General features: G+C 40.9%; 2 protein-coding genes across 6 annotated transcripts; both read right to left on the bottom strand.

Moving 5' to 3' along the window:
- Window positions 1-960: 960 nt before the first annotated feature.
- Window positions 961-21,319, bottom strand: gpt (glutamic--pyruvic transaminase). 5 transcript variants are annotated; one of them, XM_082513873.1, is made up of 13 exons: window positions 21,123-21,319; window positions 17,770-17,853; window positions 16,460-16,646; window positions 12,297-12,386; window positions 12,010-12,118; window positions 11,727-11,860; window positions 10,391-10,634; window positions 5,273-5,352; window positions 5,048-5,184; window positions 4,665-4,839; window positions 3,174-3,329; window positions 1,597-1,709; window positions 961-1,274 (listed from the first exon to the last, which is right to left on the bottom strand). In XM_082513873.1, exons 3-13 carry the CDS (start codon window positions 16,595-16,597, stop codon window positions 1,184-1,186), a joined length of 1,467 nt encoding a protein of 488 aa, XP_082369999.1. In that variant the 5' UTR covers window positions 16,598-16,646; window positions 17,770-17,853; window positions 21,123-21,319; the 3' UTR covers window positions 961-1,183. The 5 variants fall into 5 exon arrangements, with proteins under 5 accessions (XP_082369999.1, XP_082369998.1, XP_082369997.1 ...); XM_082513872.1 differs by lacking the exon at window positions 17,770-17,853; XM_082513871.1 differs by lacking the exons at window positions 17,770-17,853; window positions 21,123-21,319 and adding an exon at window positions 17,562-17,638.
- Window positions 19,037-21,116, bottom strand: fuz (fuzzy planar cell polarity protein). Its single transcript, XM_082513875.1, has one exon. It carries the CDS (start codon window positions 20,809-20,811, stop codon window positions 19,513-19,515), a length of 1,299 nt encoding a protein of 432 aa, XP_082370001.1. The 5' UTR covers window positions 20,812-21,116; the 3' UTR covers window positions 19,037-19,512.
- Window positions 21,320-23,115: the final 1,796 nt, after the last annotated feature.

The following is a 23,115-nucleotide window of genomic DNA, read 5'->3' as shown; positions in this document are numbered from 1 at the left end:
CTTCAGCTTTCACCCAGCCTTCTGAACTACCATTACGGAGGAGGAAGCAAGAGATGAAGTCCAGCTGACAACAGTATGTCTTCTCTTTCTAATAGTTTATATTCTGTGCTCCCCCCCCAAACTGGTTAGACTGACTGTTCCTCCCTTAGTCTAGTTCTGTTAAAAGGGAGTTCTTGCTCCTCACTGTTGCCATGTGCTTGCTCTTAGGTGAATGTCTGACTGCTGGGGTTTTCTCGTTAACGTCGAATGTTATAAGAAAAGAAGAAGCTATAAAGTTTGAGGTGACTGTTGTTGTGAATGGTGCTCTATACATAAAGCTGAACTGAAAGGCTAAGGCTGCTAAAATTACACACAATGTGCTGATTTTATCATTTGTCTCAAGGAAGAAGACTGAGGTTAAAGAGGGTCACCAGACTCAGACGAACAGATGTCAAGTAAAGACAATGCTACTTTTTCAGTTTGTGGTATGTGACATAAAACACCTTCAGTGAACAACAGAAGCATGTTGAACCAAGGAAATAAGATCGCTGCCATAGAATTCAAGGTCAAAGGAAAAGAGAAAGGAGGCTCTTGTTTTTAAACACACTCTCCAAAATAATGAGGCAAAACATCAGAGCATTACATTTATTTTGACACTACCAAATTACTTACTACCGAACCATCATGCAAAAGAAGCTTTTTCAGCATATTCTTCCAGTTGAGCAAAGCCTACAGAAGTGGAATATTTTAACCATTTTGTTTTGCACATTCTCAGTTTCTAAGCAGCATCACTCTTTTCTTCATTCTTCGTTGCACCTTCTTTATAACTCAAGACGCAGAGTCAAGCCATTTAGCAAAACGAAAGTTACAGACCTGGAGTATATACATCTTTTAAAAACGACACAGATAATAGATTAAGCCATGTTGCACCAAAAAAAAGAAAAGGACACAGGTCTCTGATTTAATTTAATTTTGTACCTCTTCTTTTTTTTTTTTTTTTGGCACAAACAGCGCCTAAAGACAAAATTCTGCAAATGTCCAAATGTGACAGCTATAGAGGTTGGAGTGCGTCATCACAGAGACTACCAGAGCCACTGCAGAGAAGGCACTTAATATTAACAGATAAAATTCTGGTCGGCTGATACTTTTTGTTGTGTTTGGCCAGCTCCTCCTTTTGTGAATGGAGCGGGAAAAATGCGGGAATTTAAGAATATTGCTGGGTGAATCTCTGGTGGAACTCTTTGACTTTATTGAGGAGGATCTTCAGCTTGTCGGTCGGTGGCAAGATGGTCATTCTGGGCAAGAGGAGCAAAGAAAATGAAAACACAAATTAACCATAGTGATGTAGAAAACAGCAGATGGCCCAGCTGAGAGTTCTTTGGACTTCCAGAATCCCAGAAGAATTAATTTAGAGGTTCTGACAGGGATAATATTTAAGATATTTTTAAAAAAATGACATAAAAAATGTTTTGAGCCACTTGTTCAAAGCCACTCTAAAGCAACAGGACTGCACTAAAACCAACATTTATGAAGGTGATTGTTGTTTTATAAAAGTGCACCTACTGAATAACTGAATATCTTGATTTTCTGACTGTAGGTTGCACATTTGCTGTGTACCTGAAATGGTAGGTCCCATCTTTTTGGCCAAAGCCACTGCCAGGTACGAGGCAGATTCCCGTTTCCTCCAACATCTTCATGCAATAAAACATGTCTGGCTGCTGTCCCGTTTCCTGAGAGAGAGGAAAGGAAATATTATATGTACAAATCTTGATAATTTGGTGGCATGGGGCTCTTTAACTAAAAGCTATACTTATAACAGAAAACTGTGAGGATATATGCTTAATTTAACTTAAATAACAGTAAATAGTATTTTCAGTTCAAATAAACAAAACAAATCAATTAAAAGCTCAACTGGAACAAATTACAACAGAAAAAGCTCAATAAAACAAATACCACAATAAAATAAAATAAAGTACCACATTAAGCTGTACAACATGACTTGAGGTTGGATGAGAAGTTTAAGATATTTTAAATGTCTTCACTATGGTGACCCTCAGGTACAAAATACAACTAAAAAGAAAACATGATGTTTGAATTTTGAAAGGAAAAAAATCCATATGATTTTAATTTATTTAGTGAATTTTAATTTATCTGATAATGAACAGCTGATAGAAGATATATGACATAAAAAAACAAAAAAGAAACGCTGTCTGTGACTTTTGGACAACGTTAAAGTTGTGTTTTCTAAAAAGATATTTTTTGGGTTGTTTTTTTTAAATCTCAGGCCACAAGGCAAGTTAAAGAGGATTAACAGCAGATCTGTGATAATGCAGGTATGTGTGTGTTTTTGGGATAATGCTACTCCTTTGTGGTCAGTCACAGGAGCTGACCACATGTCAGTGGGTCAATGTGACGTTACCCTCTCTAAGGCTGATCAGATTCTCGGTGCTTTGATTCATCCGCTCTCCGTGAAATTCCTACAGAACAATTGCCCGTGGGACAGAACTGAAACCCTGAGCCATTGGAAATCATTTGTTCTTCTAAGACAGCAAGGTTGGCAACGAGCTCAGCTTCTTTGGCACGTTGCACATCCACCACCGGTCTGCATGTTGTATTTAATGGTCATTCCTAATGTGGCTTGTGTGTAGTGTGACATGAGTGCAGTTAAGGCCGTGAAGGTCACAGAGAGACATTTTTAAAACAATAATAGCAGAACTGCAAACATGAGCGATTGGAGATTAGAGAGAATGTTCTATAGAAATTCTTGCATAACTGCAATGTCTCTCTTCTTTTGTTGCTTGTGACCAATGGTAAATGGCCTGTATTTATATAGCGCTTTTCTAGTCCCTAAGGACCCCAAAGCGCTTTACATATCCAGTCATCCACCCATTCACACACACATTCACACACTGGTGATGGCAAGCTACATTGTAGCCACAGCTGCCCTGGGGCGCACTGACAGAGGCGAGGCTGCCGGACACTGGCGCCACCGGGCCCTCTGACCACCACCAGTAGGCAACGGGTGAAGTGTCTTGCCCAAGGACACAACGACCGAGACTGTCCAAGCCGGGGCTCGAACCGGCAACCTTCCGATTACAAGGCGAACTCCCAACTCTTGAGCCACGATCATCCCCAATGTCATCACCCTGAAACAGAAATGGTGAATTATTTATAAAAGAAGGTTCAGGACTGACCGTGGCCTCTTTGACAGCCTTTTCAGGGATGGTTATGCGAGGAAAGGAGTACATAGCACCCTGCACAGGGTTGCAGCTGATGCCTTGGACCGTGTTGAGAACTTGCTCTGTAAGTTTGGCCTTTTCTGCTAAGGCACTTAATGTGGCTGTGCGTTCCTGGATGTGGGAAAGAGATATTGGGGCGGGGGCAACATTAGATCCAACATATATACATTTATGATGCTGGGATTCACTTGATTGGAGTACTTTATCTGCATGTTGCAATCCTCTGTGCTGTAAGCTCCAAAAAAAAGTTTCAAATTCAGCAAAGGGTTTTTATCTCATCCCTGCCTAAATGACTTTGAGGTGCACTTGAACAGTTTACTGCTTAGATTTACATCACACATGACCAGAAGTAAACAACATGAGCAGGATAATGCTGAGCTCAAGAGCTTTTGATTTTAAGCTTTGTTATAAGCAAACCATGAAACATCTTTTGTGTTCTTCTGGATGAACTACAGTGATACGTGAAGGTAGGGCTGCAAAACAATAAAATGATTATGACTGAGCGATATTTAAAATGCAAAGCAAACAAAAATCAAGTGGTCCATAAATCAGCTCCTGATGGCGTGCTTGCATGAGCCAATCACAGGTGTTCCCTCCATCGCAAGGCATGAATTTACCTGGATTAATCTGGACGAGTGACACTGTGTTAAAAACAGATATAGAACAAAATGTCTGGCAGAGCAGAAGATGAACGGCTTGTCCCTGAAAGCCGATCATTAGCCGTTATTTGAAAATACTTCCAAAAAGAAATCATTTGCAAAGAGTGCTGTGTGTCTGTAATGAACAGCAATACAACTAACTTATTCAGCCGCCTGAAAAGACACCGCAAAGTGCAGTAATGATGAATGCATGAAGGCCAAGAAAAGCAGTGCAGTGGTTTCTAACGTCAATCATCCAACATCAGCTCAGATGTTGATAAAAGCGAAGCTGTACAGCATGCCAGCGCCGCCATCCGCCTCACAGAAGCGCACTGAAACCACCAATGCAATCGCACTACAGCTGGCCAAAAAAGTGCACCTAATAAACACAGTAAGAAATGGACATCTCAGGGAAGTAGAAGAAAGTGGAAGCTGTACCCTGCTGATTTTTTGTGTTCATGCAGCCCTACCTGACGGCACTAACAGGAAGTTTGTCTTTTGAAAATTTACCTTTTTAGCGAAACCCTCGCTTAACCCTCGATGGGCTGGATGTCTAGAGGTTAACGTATTCTGGTATGTCAGCAAGTTAAGTAAAATCCATAATCAATAGTTTGTATTCAAAAGGACTTCAAACTAGTGACTGGGGCTGTAAGTCATCATTAGAAGAGAGTTTACGGATCATTGACAGCTTTTATGCAACCACAGGGGTCACTGCTTGCTAGCTGTGATAAAGAATGTAGGTTTATGATATTTAAGCTTCAGTGTCATCATTTTATTTATATACAGCCCATGATGGTAGACTGTGTACCTTGATAAAGCTGCCATAAGAAGGTTCCCCAGGCTGTGGAGGGTTAACCACCAGGTCCATTAGAGCCTGACCAGGAACAGGAGGGCACAGACGAACTGACAGCAGCTTGGTGAGCTGGTCCTTCACTTCATCGTCCATGTTGATGATTTCCATGTAGCCCCCACGAAAACCGCACCTACAAGGCAGATTATAATGTGAGAATTACAGCAAACACAAAACACAAAGAAAGAGAGAAACGCAAGCTATATATTGCAGCCTTACTTCAATATATAGCTTCAATTAGCTATAGGAGCTAATTGTTGTAAAACCTCCCCTTCAAATAACTATTTTTTCATAGCTATTTTATCCCCAGCACAAATAAGAGGGGAAAAAAAACAACTTACTCTCCCATGTAACACTTAGAGGTTGAGTGGAAAGACGCCAGTTCCACTGTTTGTGCGTACTCGGGCCCCATCTCAAACAGGACCTTCTTAAAAGAGTGGAACTGGCATCCCTCAGCATACACATTATCCTGGTACACCTGGGAGATGAGGACAATAGGATAGATATTAACAAGGTGAAGAAGATTATACATCAGACAGATGTCTTAAGACATTCAGAGAGATTACCTCATCAGCCATGAGAAAGAGACATTCCTTTGCAGCGAATCGAATTACATCCTCAATGCACTGTCTGCTCTGAACCTGACCTGTAAAAATTAAGAGGCTCATGATAGGGCAGTGACTTTAGCTTTGCTGCCATCTAGTGGCTCATCCAAAATACATGGAAATGTGTGTTGGGCCTGGTTAGTATGGAACGCCAGGACTGCCATAATGAATTAATTAAATACACCATTAAATAATTAATTAAAATTGGAATTAATTAATTAAATAAATAGTTATGACACATGTAATTAATTAATTATTGACACATTTAATTAATCATTTATGTATTTCACATTTTAATTAATTATTGACACATGTAATTAATTAATTATTGACACATTTAATTAATTATTTAATGATATATTTATTTATTTCATTTTGGCAGTCCTGACGCCTGGCTCTCGTCATGAAATAATTTTATCTGTCAGCCTCACCCATCAAACTCAGGGGGCGGGGTTAACGCTGCCCATGCAGCTTCTCTAACATTTGATTGGTTGCCGTGCAAAGTAAGTCAAAACAGGTCGATCCTAGAAAATCGATTGCTTGTGTAGACTTGGGGCAGCCAGTTATCCCAGAATGCAGATCAAATCACAAGCAGCAATGGTGGTGGTGTAGTTTTAAAATACCCCGTTTTTCTGTCACCAGCTACACTTTTAACAGTGTTTTAGCCGCGAATGTCGCGCCGTATGTCTGGTCAGGTTGTCAACATAGAACATGTTTGCAAAAGTGCTCAGATGTTTTCAGAGATTTCACTAGCTCTGCTAACAGTTAGCATGCAGAGTGCACCGAGGGGGTTACGTTAACCGGTTTGTTTACATATTCCACTCTCCGTGTTCCACATGTTGCATTCGCAGATTCTCATTTTCACCGAACGATCGTCTCTTTCCGCCTGGTCTTGTGTCTCTGTGCTTCTGTAACATAAAGAACGAGCTGACATTTTTCTCACGAAACCAGCGATCAGCTCAGCAGACCCTCAGTTTACCTGCATGCATCCTCCTCCTCATCTGTCAGCTGTTTAACACCTGCTGCTAATTCACGCCTAGTTACCTGGTGATAGTCACAGTTTAACTGGGCAGCCGGTGCTCGATATAACGCAATGTCAGCGCATTTTTCTGCACAAGATAAGTAAATATAGTGTTTTCCCCGAGCGCAGAGCTGCTGGAGCTCGTTTCCTTACAGAGCACTTTATAGGCGAACAGCTTTATCAGCGGCTGATGTCCAATCACCGGCACACAGCTTTCAAACCTCAGCTGAGTTTTAGCTCTCAGTGGTTAAACGCTGGACTTCATTCACTCAGGTTCTGTCTGTCGGGTCACGTTTACTTCGCTGTTTTATTTACAACTGAGCAAATCGGTTTGGCTGAGGTTAAAGTTACGTTTCATAACTGCATAGTTTCACAGACGTTTAATGGTTCACTGGCACATGTGTTAGACTGAACTATCATCTAAATATTATCTGTTTTTTAATAGTTATTCAACTGTATTCTAAGCACCAGCTGTCTGTTAGAATGTGATTTTTTTTCTCTCTCTGTTGGCAGAGGTATAAAAATGCGCAGGAAAATCTGACATGCATGGCGAACTTCACCGACGATATTTAGGGAGGAATAAACACACATCAAACATAAATGAACCATTTGTCTGTCTCCATAATTGAGAGAATTTTCTCTTCTTATGTCAACACTCTCTCTCTTTTTTTTTCTTTTTTTTTGCTTTTTCGGTCATGTTATGTTTACCTGTCAAAGGCTTGTTACAAACTATGAAACACATTGTGCAGACTTCTGGATGTTAGAAGAAAACTAATACTGCTCATGAATGAGACTAAAGGCAGGAAGGTGTCCTTTAAAACTAAACATGTTAATAGGACCTCCCTGTTTATATCATAGTTTATGATATAGCACGTGTATTTCAGTAATAGCCTGCTGAGGCCACTATACGTGCTGGCCTCATATCAAATGTGAAGGCAGACTGAGTCTATGTTTGACGTTTTTTATATCTAATCTTCCTTTTCAAACATTTAAACAGCAGCGAGTCTGCAGCTGAGGGAATACAAATTCAAATTGTCGGAACAGGTTTGCTCGTTTCTTGGATTCATTTGGTGATTTATTAAATGTATAACTGTTATTCTAATCTGCTGCTGAGTCTCTTACACTTTTCTTTATGCTGTATATTTTCACGTCTCTGGAATAGTTGGCAGTTAGATAGTCAGCTGGGAAACTTTGTGTTAACTCATGGAGCTGAGGATATCGTGGATATGCTGACCTCGCTGCGTGGTGTACAGAGCGAGGTCAGCATGATTAATATTCACAATAAAAATATTAGCCGAACATCATGAAGTCTGTATGTGTTTCATAGTGTCGAACAACCTTTGTACAGTTAAAGCCAGCAGTTACTACATGACGGAAACACCAACGTTATCTCTTTTATGTGTTTATACACAGGTCACGCTGATTACTGAACAAAAACCCAAAGATCAGATGTTAAACAGATTTATTTGCTCTCTCTCCTCCTTAAACATGTTTTTAATGTTAGTTATAATTCAGAATTGGCGACTGAAACACGTAGGACACATAAGAACATCAGGAAATAAAACATCGATAAATATAACCTCAGTAAAAGAAGTCAGCGGGGGTTACTACAGCTGTGTACCGGGGCCTGCGCTTTGTCGGTGGGATTGCTTGCGAGGCGAGCGGGTCTATCCCACGCTTTGCCGTGAGACTGGGCAGACATCTCCGAAATCATCGAAACACTTTTGCAAAGAGGCTGTATCTTGACAAACCGACCAGACACATGAAGATTAAACCACTACATTCTCGGCTAAAAAAATATTAAAACGGTATTTGGTAACACACAAACAGGGTTTTTCAAAGCTCAGTTCTGTTAGCTTCCACATGCCGGTTGTTGTGTGCTAGAAACAATGGCCACCAGGCCAAAGCAATGGTTTTGACTCGATCAGCGTTAACCCCGCCCCCTGAGTTTGATGGGTGAGGCTGACAGATAAAATTATTTCATGATGAGAGCCAGGCGTCAGGACTGCCAAAATGAAATAAATAAATATATCATTAAATAATTAATTAAATGTGTCAATAATTAATTAAATGTGTCAATAATTAATTAAAATGTGAAATACATAAATAATTAATTTAATGTGTCAATAATTAATTAATTAAATGTGTCAATAATTAAATGTGTCAATAATTAATTAATTAAATGTGTCAATAATTAATTAAAATGTGAAATACATAAATAATTAATTAAATGTGTCAATAATTAATTAATTACATGTGTCATAACTATTTATTTAATTAATTAATTCCAATTTTAATTAATTATTGCCACATTTAATTAATTATTTAATGGTGTATTTAATTAATTCATTATGGCAGTCCTGGCGTTCCATAGTTTAGCTTGTCTATTAGGATATATATATATATATATATATATATATATATATATATATATATATTTTTTTTTTTTTTTGTTCAGTGTATATATATATATATATATATATATACACTGAACAAAAATATAAACGCAACACCTTTGTTACTGCTCCCATTTCCCATGGGATGGACGTAGAGACCTAAAATTCATTCCAGATACACAATATAACCATCCCTCCCAAACAGTGGTCACAAATCAGTCCAAATGTGTGGTAGTGGGCACATCTGCTATATTGAGATAATCCATCCCACCTCACAGGTGTGCCACATCAGGATGCTGATCTGACATCATGAATAGTGCACAGGTGTACCTCAGACTGCCCACAACAAAAGGCCACCCTGGAATGTGCACTTTTTTGCGCTATTGGGGGTCTGGGGACCCAGAACCGGTCAGTATCTGGTGTGACCACCATTTGCCTCATGCAGTGCAACACATCGTCGCATGGAGTCTATCAGATTGTCAATTGTGGCCTGTGGAATGTTGGTCCACTCCACTTCAATGGCTGTGCGAGGTTGTTGGATATTCGTGGGAACTGGTACACGCTGTCGTATACGCCGGTCAAGCACATCCCGAACATGCTCAATGGGTGACATGTCCAGTGAGTATGCTGGCCATGCAAGAACTGGGACATTCTCAGCTGCCATCTGCCCTGAACAATGTGAACCATGATTCATCCGTGAAGCGCACACCTCTCCAACATGCCAGACGCCATCGAATGTGAGCATTTGCCCACACAAGTCTGTTACGGCGACGAGCTGGAGTCAGGTCAAGACCCCGATGAGGACGACGGGCATGCAGTTGAGCGTCCCTGAGACGATTTCTGACAGTTTGTGCAGAAATTGTTTGGTTGTGCAAACCAATTGTTCCAGCAGCTGTCTGGGTGGCTGGTCTCAGACGATCTTGGAGGTGAACCTGCTGGATGTGGAGGTCCTGGGCTGGTGTGGTTACACGAGGTCTGCGGTTGTGAGGCCGGTTGGATGTGCTGCCATATTCTCTGAAACGCCTGTGGAGACGGCTTATGGTTGAGAAATGAACATTCAATGCACGGGCGACAGATCTGGTTGACATTCCTGCTGTCAGCATGCCAATTGCACGCTCCCTCATTGCTTGTGGCATCTGTGGCATTTTGCTGTGAGACAAAACTGCACATTCCAGGGTGGCCTTTTGTTGTGGGCAGTCTGAGGTACACCTGTGCACTACTCCTGATGTCAGATCAGCATCCTGATGTGGCACACCTGTGAGGTGGGATGGATTATCTCAATATAGCAGATGTGCCCACTACCACACATTTGGACTGATTTGTGACCACTGTTTGGGAGGGATGGTTATATTGTGTATCTGGAATGAATTTTAGGTCTCTACGTCCATCCCATGGGGAATGGGAGCAGTAACAAAGGTGTTGCGTTTATATTTTTGTTCAGTGTATATATATATATATATATATATATATATATATATATATATATATATATATATATATATGTGAATACAACAAAAAAGATGCAAATGTAATGCTAAAACAACAAGGATGCACAAATTAATCACATAACTAGATTAAATGATGATAATTCTGATAATTCTCTATAATAACTACTTGATTAATTGACTTTGACATATGCAATAGGAAGGAATAAGAACTTACCTGTGGGGTTTCCAGGGTTGATGATGCATAAGGCTCGGGGGTTGCAGTACTGCCTGGCCTCATTTACAGCACGCTGCAGCTCAGTGATGTCCAGGCTCCAGCACTTTTCCTCATTAAGGAAATAGTTGATCTGCACAGCGCCCAGTTCGGCCAGTGCAGCTGAATACAGGGGATACTGAGGTATGGGTATCATAACACCGGTACGGGTTGTACCTTCGCCACACACCAGCAGCTTCAGCATTGTCTGAAGAACAGGTCGGAAAAGATTTGTGATGCTTCAGTTATAATGCTGACTGCACTATGAAAATTACTTCTTTTTTTTTTAAATACTGGTGGCTGCCAGTGCTAACTCTCATCCTCCTAGTAGATGCACCTTTGGTATCAATTTCAAAATCCTACGTTGCTTTGTTCTTTATTGCATTTACAAGTTTTTCAAAAAACTTGACCTCTGACCTTTACGATGAAGTCACTGAGATTCAAATTAGTCTTAAACTTTTACAGATACCTCTATGGTATCAATTTCAAACTCCTATGTTACCTTGTTCTCGAATTCTTGCAAACCTACATCTGCACGTTGCCCACTGGCCCCGCAGGGTTATGATGTTGTTTTCTAAAAATAATTAGGTTATTGTGTGCAAATAGAAATAATTTAAGCTTTCTAAGAGAAACTAGGATGTTTAAAAATGCTATGTTAAAACCTCATGCTCTGTTAAAAAAGCACTTGGAAAATTTTTGACAAAAACTTTGGGGCTAATAATTGTGCCCTCATCTGCATGTACCGGTACATATAATCAGATTTTCGAATTACGTAGTAGTTTGGCTGCATCTTGCTTAACCTGAATGCAATATATAACAAATATATACACGTACGACAAAAATGCACAAGAAATTAGTTCTTTGTGAGCATTCTACGAAAAATAAATATTATATTTGAGTAAAAACCCAGCTAACATTACTGCCAGATAGAGATGCTATCGTTTTAGGTCATTTCTCTTGGAGAACAAAAGAGTTAAACAGCCCAGACAACCCATGAAAGGGGTCATGAGAAGGTAATACCCATCTAGCTAGCCAAAATGCTCATGCATCAGTGATCCAGTTTCAGCCTTTCTTTGATTGGCTGACATTCAATAGATTTGTTCTCACACGTATTTATTTCCCTGCTAATTGTTGCATGTACAATGCATCCTTTAAAAGCAGGCTCACTGCTGAGGCTTTAATTTCACAAGCCTGTTTTTGTAGTTCAGTGTTCAAAATCAAAATCGAGCTACTTCCTTCACTGTTGCTACAAGACAAATGTGCATAATTAAAACTAAAATGGAGACATAAATCACAGTACCACAATGCCGTCGCTGGCTCCTGTGGTGAGATAAATGTTATCTGGGTCACAGGCCACACCGCCATCCCGTCGTTCAATGTAACGGGCCACGTCCTGACGCACAGAGTCTATGCCTTGACTGGCACTGTAGGAACCTGAAGGAGATTCATATGGAGACGATGCAAGCTGCTATAGTAACACAAGCTCTAGAATCACCGCAGTGGCTATATATCACTCAGTAGGTGTATGAAAGGACTAAGGGTGATAATTACTAACACAAAAAACCCCTAGACCTCATACACACCCATACTGTTCCCGCCACAAGACTGCAGAATGCGGCATGCTCTACTTTTAGCATCCTCTGGGAATGTGCTGTCACTCAGCAGTTCAGGGTAGGAGCAGAGCGCCAGGACCTTTAAACAACAAGATTGAGTAAGCATAAGGGTGTATTATCTGCATGCATTACTACATAAAACGGGCACACTGACAATGACGTATATGAAGAGTCAGCGTTAGTGTGAAGTACATTAACAAACATGAAAAGAGTTGTTATATTTAGATAGAAGTAAAGGGAAGGGTTTAGGAGCAGACCTGTCGGAAGAAAGTGATTGGCTGCTGGCCCATAGCGTGCGCGTCACCAATGTTGGCCTTAATGACCTCTGCAAAGGGCTTCTTCATTCCCTGTCAAACATAAACACAATTAGCAGCAGTTTAACTATACATTTTGTACACAACAACAACTACTTTGATACATCAAAAAGCTTTTAAAAATAGACAAAGACCATCAGCTGCACCTAAATAACCTTAACACTATGCCTGCACTCTTTTAAACACATACATAACTGTTCCATACACACGGACCCCACACTGGTTTACTGGACATGAGACTTTATGCAGCTGCAAGTTATGCAGAAAAATTAAAAAGTTGCTTTAGGGATCCAGTAACATGTTGGCAGACACTGATATGATTGATAATCACCTATCAACAAATAGTATGATATTTACACATGGCAGTGACTTTAATTTGTATCTGCTGAGTCATATCAGTTTACTGCTAGCTAAATGTGGAAAGACAGTCAGAGAAAGAACTAAAATAGAAAAGAAGAAAACAGAAAACAATGAAGGTACGAGAGTCTGACTGACGATTTTTAAGGACCGATGTGATATGTGGAGAGTTAGAAATCTGATATTTCAGTATATCAGCTGACTCCTCCCTCCACCACAACAGGGAAGCTACAGTGTCAAACATGCAACATCAACACTCATGGTTGAACATTGTGTTTTTTTCTTCGCTTTTTACATTTATTGGCTGTTCTAAATGTCAAATCAGCACTGGTTATCTGCAAAATAGTAATCGACCCAGAAATTCACAATTTGTGCATCCCTAGTTTGCTTTACTGAATGTCATGTCCCAGATATTATCCTGAACAAAAACACTGGGGAAAGTTTTAGCAGCTTTATAGAAAAATGCAAATTCTTTCTAATTTTTTTTCAGTCAGCAAGTTTTCTGGGTGGAAGTTGGGGGGGTCGTTTGTTTGTTCAGTAATGCATCAACAAAGCCAAAGAAAGGCATGGCTGATAAGCAACAAAAGCTGATGTAAACAAATAACGACCCCCACCCCACCCCCTCAAAAAAGGAGCAAAAAAACAAAACTCTTACAGACAGTTAATAAAACAAAGTCTCAAGGCTTATGATTAAATTCTACGAACCCGGTCATTTAAGTAAAATATAAACTCCAGATAAGACAGATATGCATGCACAGCATTTGTGTAAGCTGTGTTTATTCAGGAGGAGACGCAGACCACTTGGAAAAGTAGTTTAGTGAGTCTAGAACAGCTTTGATGGAGGTCAAATGTGCAGACACAGTTTCTACCTGAGCAAACCAGCTTATCACATCACTTCTATTAACCTTGTGAAACAAACAGACTAACATTACACAAAAAGCTTTCAATCTCTTTTGTGCAACCTTTAAAAATAAAAACAGCATGGATTACATGAAGCAACAGTAAGCTAAATGTTTGAAATAATTAGCCATGAATATTATCTATATAAGAGCTATTTGTTTATGGTCTCCCAGGCAAATAATATAATACTCCAAGGTCTGAAAGATAATCTCCTGACCAGCTGAGACCTCTGACGGAGGATAAACAGCAATACAGTGAACCACACAGAGAAACATGCACGTAAACACATGCTGCTAACACCAGATGTTAAGACACAGTGTGACAGTGCAGAAAATCCACCAGTGAAACTACACGCTGACACCCTGCAGAAATCCAAACAACACATTTGCTTTGTCCAGTCCAGTTCAGATTTTAGGAAACATGATTCCCTCGCTCTCCCATTGGTCACACACAAGAGGCGTCTCTCAGGCTGAGCCAATAACATTAGACAGTGTGCATAACACCCCTGGGTCAAAGAAGCATCCATTCATGATGTTGATCTTTTAGAAAAAAAAGGCTGACCTCTGCTCCTGGCCTGTGCTTTTTGTTCATCACTTATAAAACAGGAGAAAAAAAACAATACTGAAGGTCCAGCAGGAGAGGCAGTGTTTCTTTCTACTGAGGGGCTTTCAACAGTTTCGATTTTGCAGCAAAAAGTCTGTTATAAAAATTCACTTTGCACTCTTATGAGTCTGTTTCTTTGGTTTGTTCAGCTAACAGTGCTCCAGCAGAATTAAAATATCTGGCAGCTCATTCAAACAGCCCCATTCACTATCAGATAGCCGCTCATTAAAACTAAACAACAACGACAGTGTGATATTTATCACTGCATATGCATACTGGTACAGTAGGTTGTTGCAGTTTGTCTTGTTTCTGTGCTCTTTGAACAACACATACTTTGTATATGCTAGAAGGCACAATGCAATACTGGTCCTCATCCAAAAAGCAAACAAAATTTACAGAACAGGGGACACAGCGTGCCTTCTTGTGTGCGCGTACATGCTTAACCTCCTAGGACCTGGCGTCCACATATGTGGACATCACATTTTGGGTTATTTAGACCAAAATACTCAACATTGCTCTACAAGGGCCTGATATCCACTTACGAGGACATTATACTGCTACTGTTCTACCGAAATTTTAAATGAATATCCTCATATGTGGCTCTCATTTTTCTTAGAAACAAAAATCAGGTAAAAAAAATCAAAAAAAAAATCAGGTAATTCTTTGATTTTACATTCATTGAGCCCCAATATGCCCAAATATCAAAGAGAAATCAAAAATGCATGCCGTGGGAGAGTTCGGGTCTTAGGAGGTTAATGCCCAGACAAAAGAGAGAATATTTTTCTGACTCGTTTCCCAAAGTGATCTAAGACTAACCAAACCTGTTTGAACAAGCAGCTGTCCACAAAAGAGTAAGGCGTGCTGCAATAACTACGAACAATTCCAAGCATAATTGGCATCATTTGGTGAGTGCTTCAGAAAAAATGGAGAAGCTGAGAGTAAGCCTAACTGAGATACATTTCTCCCTTCTGGCTGTGCAACAGTATGCAATTAGAGAACTAGTTTTAGTTAGTAGTAAACTTTATTACAGTTTACCAACAGCTGTAAAAAGTTGTTTCACTTGTGAAAATTCTCCTGTACCTTTAAACCTTAACTGTGCTTCTACCAACTGAATCCAGCTACAATTGTGTCTGCTTTTTGAGCACCTAAACATCAATTAGCACCTGATATAACTGTTGTAGCTGAGAAGAAAATCCCATATGTAGAGAGAGTGCTCATCTGTGGATGAGCATCAGTCAAAGTAAACAGAACATAATATGTTTGGAGTAATTGAACCATCTGGGTAAAGGGCTACCACCGTCATTAGAGACCCTGTTGCCCGATGTTACCGTGCATTTGACCTGAGCGAGAACCCGCTCGCATACTCATCCTTTAACTAAGCAAACCACTCAAGAGAGGACAGTTTTCACACCAGACTGCACTCAGCACACTAACAGCTGGTTGCCACATCACCATAGACAGCTTGTGAAGAAGGGATTGAGCAGAGCAGAGAGAGAGAGTGAGAAATTAGCAACAGGTTCTTATTTGGTGCCAATAAAGTGCAAAGAAACTTTTCTATTATTTACTTAATTTCAATGTGGTTATATAAGAGCTGAGAGTTCATTTTTAGGAGAAGAGAGCAAATCTCTCTTAGTAATTCAATTCACCATAATGACAACAGTTTTTGCTGGAATGCAGAAAAAATTAGACTATGGACTTTCGCTGTGAGGTCAGTTTGTATTTTTACATAAGCAGTCATCGTTTAGAAACAAGGAGTCAATAAGACCAGCTGAAAAACAAGTTAGAAATTAACCAGGTGCATCACAGAGAGACAAAACGTAGCCTTCTGACGGACTTTGATAAGGGCGTGTAGAGGAGTTAACCAAATGTAAACAAAGACTTTTATTTGGCAACAGTAGTTTGTGCGTAGACATTAGAACACTAGTTAACCTGCTGATCTTCAATTCAAGCCAAGTAAGTACATACACTAACTTGTTGACACACTGAAACTCTTTCACGGAATCATATCTATCATTTTGTAGGACTTGAGAACAAAGTAACATTTAAAGTCCCATGAGATTAAAATAGGCACGAGAGGTGAGTGGCATTTGATTGGTTCACAGCTTTGCAATAACTTTCAAAGTAGCACACATACACCCACACACACAATACATTCATCTTACATGGCCACATCAGAAGTTAGTCTTTATTGTCTAGTGAGACACAAAGTAGTGTTCAAGTAGGACTCTAGGCGCCCTTGTACAAACCTCTGAGAGCTCCCTCTCTAGCTCCACGGCGCGCTGTACGATGGGTCCCCGCACGGCGTACTCCACCTTCTTCACCGTGGGGTTCATGGTGTCGATGGTCAGCACCTTGGCCCGGGACATGATCCCATTCTCGGACATTTTCTCTTTGGGAAGTCCACGCCGCGTCGCACTCAAACTCGATAGGGCTCTGCCGGGAGAAGAGGAGGATGACAGAGGGGGACAAGTCAGTGAGCGGGTCCTGGGGTCTCCGCCGGGCCGCTGCGCTCCGCTTCTACCGGCAAACACCTCGTTCCGCCCGCGGCTTAAAAGCCGGACGTTTCTGGAGGAGAGCACCTGCATCCGAGCGGCTGACATGTTACCAGACTCTTTCAAAACAGCCGAGCGACTTTAGAAAACACTTCTGCGGGCACAGCGAGCTGTACCGCGCCGGTTGCTTCACCGGAGAAAGAGGAGTGAAAATAAAGTTGAGCAAGAGGAGTGACCGCCGGGATCCTAAAAACGACTCCGCGCGTGCACAGTCGAACCTTTAGCACGCGCTGAAGTTAAAAGGAGGTTTCGACCAAAAAAAATAAATATTGCGTCAAAATCTGAGGGTGGTGACAAAATACGACTGTGTCTACACAAAGTTTTCACTGGGACTTTTTTCTTAGGCGGTGCATATTTAACAACACGGCCGCCAGCGAGCGTACCCCTCCCCTTTTTGTGTAACCATCTATATCCCACCCGCTCTCCTCCGTTACCCGCCGCTCCGTGATGCTGTCAATCAGCGACGGTTCTCCGGTTACTCGGGCTAAACTGCTCCACGCCGGAAAATAAGCTAATCGGCTGCTGACTGTTAACTTCACCGCGCTTTTCTCTTTGTCCCGAGATGCCCACGCGGCCTGGGTGGAGACAGAAGTGAACTAAATAGTTATCAAAGCCCCTCCTGCGTGGACTGCAGCTTTGTTAAACTTCACTCACGTCCCAATCCCCGTGGATTAATGCAAAAGAATGTGAGAAATCTCCATTTCCTTGTACCACAGGAATAAGCCGAACCACGCTGCAGTTTATGTAAAAATCTGCACAAAACGTACACTGTTCCTGGATTAGAAGGAGGCATTACCGTTTCTCATGCTCAGCAGTGTTTCCAGGCCATTGGGAGTAAGGGTCAAACATAAGGAATAAGGTCTGGCCTGGTAACACTGGTACTTCAGAATGGGGTGGTCTTTGTCTAGGATTGTGTCTCCTGGCTCACAGCAACTTCTACTAAATGCAGAATGAGTATGGAGTGCAGTGCATCTGATGAGAAGCGAGGACTAGAAAGCACTTACATGCTACTGATCCTCAGTGATTTTCAGTAAAGCTGAGTCTTCACACTGAAACGTGAGAGTGCAATTGGGTTCCTCAATTTATCGCTGCAGTTGTAGAGAAATGCAAAAACACTGTCATTTATTCATCACCACCAGAAGTGCTCATTCAGCAATGGTGTTTCATCAGTAATCACAGCTGTTATTACACCATCAAGTCCTGTAAAATAATTTTTTTGTAACGCAAAGATGATCTTTTTCCCCCCCTTGCATGTAAGTTGTCTCACGGCTTTCTAGAAATGTGAAAATTTTTCTACACCTGCTACTAGCTGGGTTATAATACATAAATACTTAAGCATATTTAATGAAACCCTGCAAAGTTTTACCCTCATACTATGAACATTTTTATGGTTATGGACTTTCGAAATGCTTAATTTTCTCAGCATTTTATACTCTAATTATTTCTTCATGCTGGAAGACAGAAATGATCTTAAACACACATTTGAGCTCAAATAAAAAGTGTAGCTAGTTCTTGTTTCTGTGACTTTATATAATGGACAATAAAACTGGTGCAGTCTTGCTACCGAAACTATACATTCTGCACACAAACAAGACTTGAGTGGATATAAAATTGGACTGGTTGCAATTTTTAAAACACAGATTACATGTACTTTTCAGACTTCAACATTTCTGTGTCTCCTCTGCAACATTTGGGCCTCAAACATATACTTCGAGGGCCTGTAATTTAATTTAAACTTTAGGACTTAGCTTTGACAGACTCCAATACTACTGACAACATTTTGTTTCATTTAGGAAGTGGTTTTGAGGTTGTACTTTCTGTTGTACAGCTGGATATAAAATTGATCTGGTTGCAGTTTTTAAAACACAGCTTAAATGTACTTTTCAGACTTCAAAATTTCATGTAGCTAGTTCCTGTACTTGTGTCTCCTCAGCCACATTTGGGCCCCAGACATATACTTCGAGGGCTTGTAACTCAAAACGTTCATACTCTCGGTGCAAGGCTTTATTAAATACACTAAAGTTACTGCACAAAAATAGCAGCTGATTCAAAGAATGCTGAGGTGGAAACGTTCAGTTTTGACCACTTTGATTACTCAGCTTTGACTGACTTAAATAATATTGAAAACATTTAGTTTCATTTAGGAAGTGGTTTAGACGTTGTACTTTTTGTTCTACAGCTATTGAGTTTTGCAATGAATCTCTCAGCCAGTAGTGGGCAGACCCATCAACATGAGAAAACACGTGAATGACTGACTCAGTGAAATCAAGACCCAGAGAAATTAACCAACTATATTTAGACAAAATACAGCAGGCAATTTTAAATCCAGTTTAACATCTTCACATTATTCTCCAGTATATTTTAATACACATTGTAACAGTGCTGCCCTCTAACGTAATAACCAGCTTATAGAGAGGCAGGGCAGTTGTAAAACAGTGATGCAAAACAAAACTCAAAGCACTTTGGTGTAACATTTCAATGTGTTTTTATATTTTGCCAGCATTAGAGGCAGCGTAGTAGAAACTGTAAGAGCTTGAGTAGTGTTTCATTGTTTCTACCATAGATTTTACCAGTGCACAGTTAATAACTGTCTTTACAAAAATAGTAGCTTATCTTTATGATGTGAGATTTGTGTGTGAGCATATAATATGCTTGCGTAAATCAGTAAAGAAAATGTAAATTCACATTAATGTTATAGATATTCACCTGTGATTTAAAAAAAAAAAGGTATTAAACAGCAAATTCAATTAGAACCCTGTGGCTGCTACTATATCAGACAGAGTCTGTGTAGCCAGTGTACGCAGTGCAAACGTGGGCACAGATGGTAAGATGAGCAGAAACAGCTGGTGCTGTGGTGTTTGAAGTCCATAGCTTTTGCATTCCTCTGTAACTAGATAACATTGTTGGGGCTGGTGGGAGAATCCAAGAGGAAAGTCTTCAGTGTTGCTTCTTTGAGCCTTTTCTTCTGTGGAGACACATAAAGGCTCTTCCTGGGTGAAGTACCGTGATGTGCTGAAGATATAAAAGAGTTTCAGCAGCTCCCAGCAGCGGGCTCTGGAGAGTAATGGATCATCGTAATGGTAATTGGAAGTCCGTACACAGGAGACTGCGCGACGTGTTTCACGGTTGATGAGAAGAAGTGCCAGCACATCAGGCCGAACGGATACAGACCCTGGTAGGCAGCGTTCTCCAACAGCCAGGCACTCTCTCAGGGTCTCGACCAAAGGAGACCAGAAACGACCCACCAGCCCAGTCTCAGCTCCATGCAGGGATGGGGTTGGACCGCACAGCACACATACGTCTGCTCCGGGCAGCAGCTGGAAGCGGAGAAGACGGTGGGCTACAGTGGGGCTGCCATGAGGAAGGAAAATTGGGTAATCACAAGAAGCAGATCCAGAGGCTGAGTGTGAGCGTATCAAAGCAGAAAGCAGGACAACTTCCTGCGGAGCGAGGCGCCACCACTTTTCAGTTGCTGTAGCGATTCGCCCATGAACAACGAGGCAACCAAACTCGCTTTCTGCAGCCTGAGCAAAACCATCCACTGCCTCCTGAAAAAGAGCAGGATTTGGGGGCACCAGTGAATCAGCACAATGTGTAAGGTTTCCCAGAATACCCTCCTGCTTGTCCTCCAGTAGCTCATCAATAAGACTGAAGCAGGACCTGAGTTCCCTTTTAAGCCTCTCAACATTCCGGACATTAACCAGCTCATCCAGCCCTAACACCAGCACCATGCAGCCCCACACATTCTCCAGGAGGCGTTGTAGACGGGCCTCCTCCTCTTTGCTGCTGCCCACTCCGCCATCTCCACCTCCACTCACAGCGATGAGTATCACACTGTCCTGGAAAAGTCTCCACACCACCTTCCCTCCACCTTGCGTCTCAGAGCAGGTCAACACTACCCCCTGACCACCTCCGAACATGTGAACACCATTTAGAGAGCCTATGACAGAGAAGGGCAGCTGTTTGGAGGCTCCTCTTGTGAAAAGAGGGACCCCGCTGCTGGCTGTGAGGCAAAGAAGCTGTGTAGCGCCATCCTGGAGCATCATCGTGGCAGTAGTGATTTAAGGTTATGCATACGCTCAACAATCTAGCTATTCAGCTGCATGAGATTACTGAGCCAGCTAACTAACGGGTTTAAATGAGCTGATTGTATAATGACAATGACCGAGTAAAGTTGCATCAGCTAGGGTGAGCCGTTAGCATCACGTAATCCATTTTCTTCCAGCTCACTGAACCGGCCACGAACAATGAGACAAGCTATCAAGCAGCAAATCTAGCTACTATACCCGGATATATTCTGCCGGCTAGCTTTGTCAGCTAACTGTAGTTAATATGTCAGGTTAACAAAAGCAGTTACCGTCGTTTCCACAGTAACGCTGTCCCATGATTCATTCTTCACACTGATGAGAGCGGTTTCATTCGGCTGGTCGAGCTGCAGTTACGACTTAACAGCTCTGATGTAACCGCTCAAGGAGATGGACATGGAGACCGACCTGGGTTCAGTGCCCGCGTACATGGAACGACTCTCAACACGGGTGTGATTTCCGTACGTTCACATCTCGCGAGAGTTCAACCAACTGCTCACCAACAGTCGCGAGCAGATAAGATGCCCAGTTCATCATTTTCCCAGAACATTGTTATACAAAATGCTGTACAGTTTGTACAAAGGCAAGCTGCAAATCAACAGAGCAGACTAAAGAGTGTCCTTCTGTATATAAATATAATAAAAATGTGAATAGAGAATAGAGAACATGTCTCAACTCTGTATATTTTTATATATTTTATTTATTGCTTACTCTATTTAATTTGTAAAATATGTGTGTACATACACACACACACACACACAGAAAAATATTTAGTATACACATCCAGGAATGCATATACTATTATATATTGTACATATATTTATTAGTTTCAGATGTAGCCATTCTTGTATTTTGCTTGTTTACATTATTGTATTTTGCACAACTCTGTTGCTTGTGAAGCTCGCACACAAGAATTTCACTCACATGTGCTGTACCAATGTACCTGCACATGTGATGTGACAATAAAAGTGATTTGATTTGATTTGAGAAGGTAATTTCTTTGTATTGCTTTTGTTTGGGGTGGTCCTGGGATAGTAACCAGGTTTTAAATCAAAGATGAGATGCAATTTTATCATCAATAATTGCTGTAATTCAATAATATTAACTTTTAAAATAAAGAGGACTCCTGTTACTAACCCATACAATGGAATTATATAGATATATAGATATACACACACACACACACACACACATATACATGCTTTTGCAAACAATGCATCTGGGACTTCAGTTTTTATGGAAGAGGATTAGGGCAACTGGAGAAAAAAAGATTGGGCACGTCTTTTTCCTTTTCTTTTCTGGAATTCTGAGAAAAAAGCCAGAATTTAATCTCAGAATTTGGGAGGGGGAGACATGTCCTTTTTTTTCCCCAGTGGCCCTAATCCTCTTCCATAGTTTTTCCACCTACTGTTCACAGAAGAAATGGTCTCAATAGAAGCGCAGCCATCATTGCCACTGTTAGATTTTGTTCCACCATGTTAGTACTATATGGAAACCATCCGATGGGTAACAACTTAATTTTTTATCATGACAGGGATCTGCCAATACAGTCAAAGCATAGTTGGATAGAAAAATACAGTGGGCCACCTTCAGTCGTGGATTGACCTCCCCAGAGCCCAGGTCTCAACAATATTGAATCAGTGTGGGAACAACTTGACAGAACAGAACGCAGCAAACATCCAAACAGCTTTGATTGTCATTCAAGAAGCCAGGAGAACTATTCCTGAAGACTCCTTAAAGAAATGACTGGAAAGCTTGTCTCAGAGTTCAGGTTTTGAAGAGTCATCACACCAAATATTGACTTTCAAACCCTTTAGATGTGGACAAACCATTTTTGCTTATAGATTATATTTCCACGTATGTTTCAATACTGTTCAGACTGGATTTCCATGTGTGCTTACATACATTTCAATAAAGTGCTGGTCTCCTTTCCCATTTCCAGATCCCACGATATGGCAGCAGACTTTTTGCAATATGTCATACCATAAAATTCCTATAATATACATTTCCTGTCAAGTTCTTCCACATCCTGTATCATAAATGTAGTTGACTATATTACTCTAAGTTGACTCAGGTAACTGTGTTATTATTGTGCTTTTAGATATAACTGCTGCCTTTGATACAGTGGATCATAAAATTTCTATTTCTCATTTAGAGCGGTTGGTGGGTGTTAGCGGTACTGCACTGCAGTGGTTCAGATCTTATTTGGCAGAGGAAACTTTCTCTGTGAAACTTGGTGAGTTTGTATCCTCTGTTGCTTCTCTT

This window comes from Aulonocara stuartgranti (assembly GCF_965226115.1).
Source record: "Aulonocara stuartgranti genome assembly, chromosome: 18".
NCBI classification, from domain to species: Eukaryota; Metazoa; Chordata; class Actinopteri; order Cichliformes; family Cichlidae; genus Aulonocara; species Aulonocara stuartgranti.
The sequence above is the reverse complement of the archived record's forward strand: the minus strand, read 5'-3'. Positions and strand labels throughout refer to the sequence as shown.

Excerpts from the sequence above, each read along its gene's own strand:
- gpt (XM_082513870.1), bottom strand. The coding sequence starts at position 16,813 with ATGTCAGCCGCTCGGATGCAGGTGCTCTCCTCCAGAAACGTCCGGCTT. Across the intron at positions 12,387-16,459 it reads TAGAGAGGGAGCTCTCAGAG|GGAATGAAGAAGCCCTTTGC; the intron begins GTTTGTACAAGG and ends TATGTTTGACAG. Across the intron at positions 5,353-10,390 it reads CAACCCTGGAAACCCCACAG|GTCAGGTTCAGAGCAGACAG; the intron begins GTAAGTTCTTAT and ends TAATTTTTACAG.
- fuz (XM_082513875.1), bottom strand. The coding sequence starts at position 20,811 with ATGATGCTCCAGGATGGCGCTACACAGCTTCTTTGCCTCACAGCCAGC.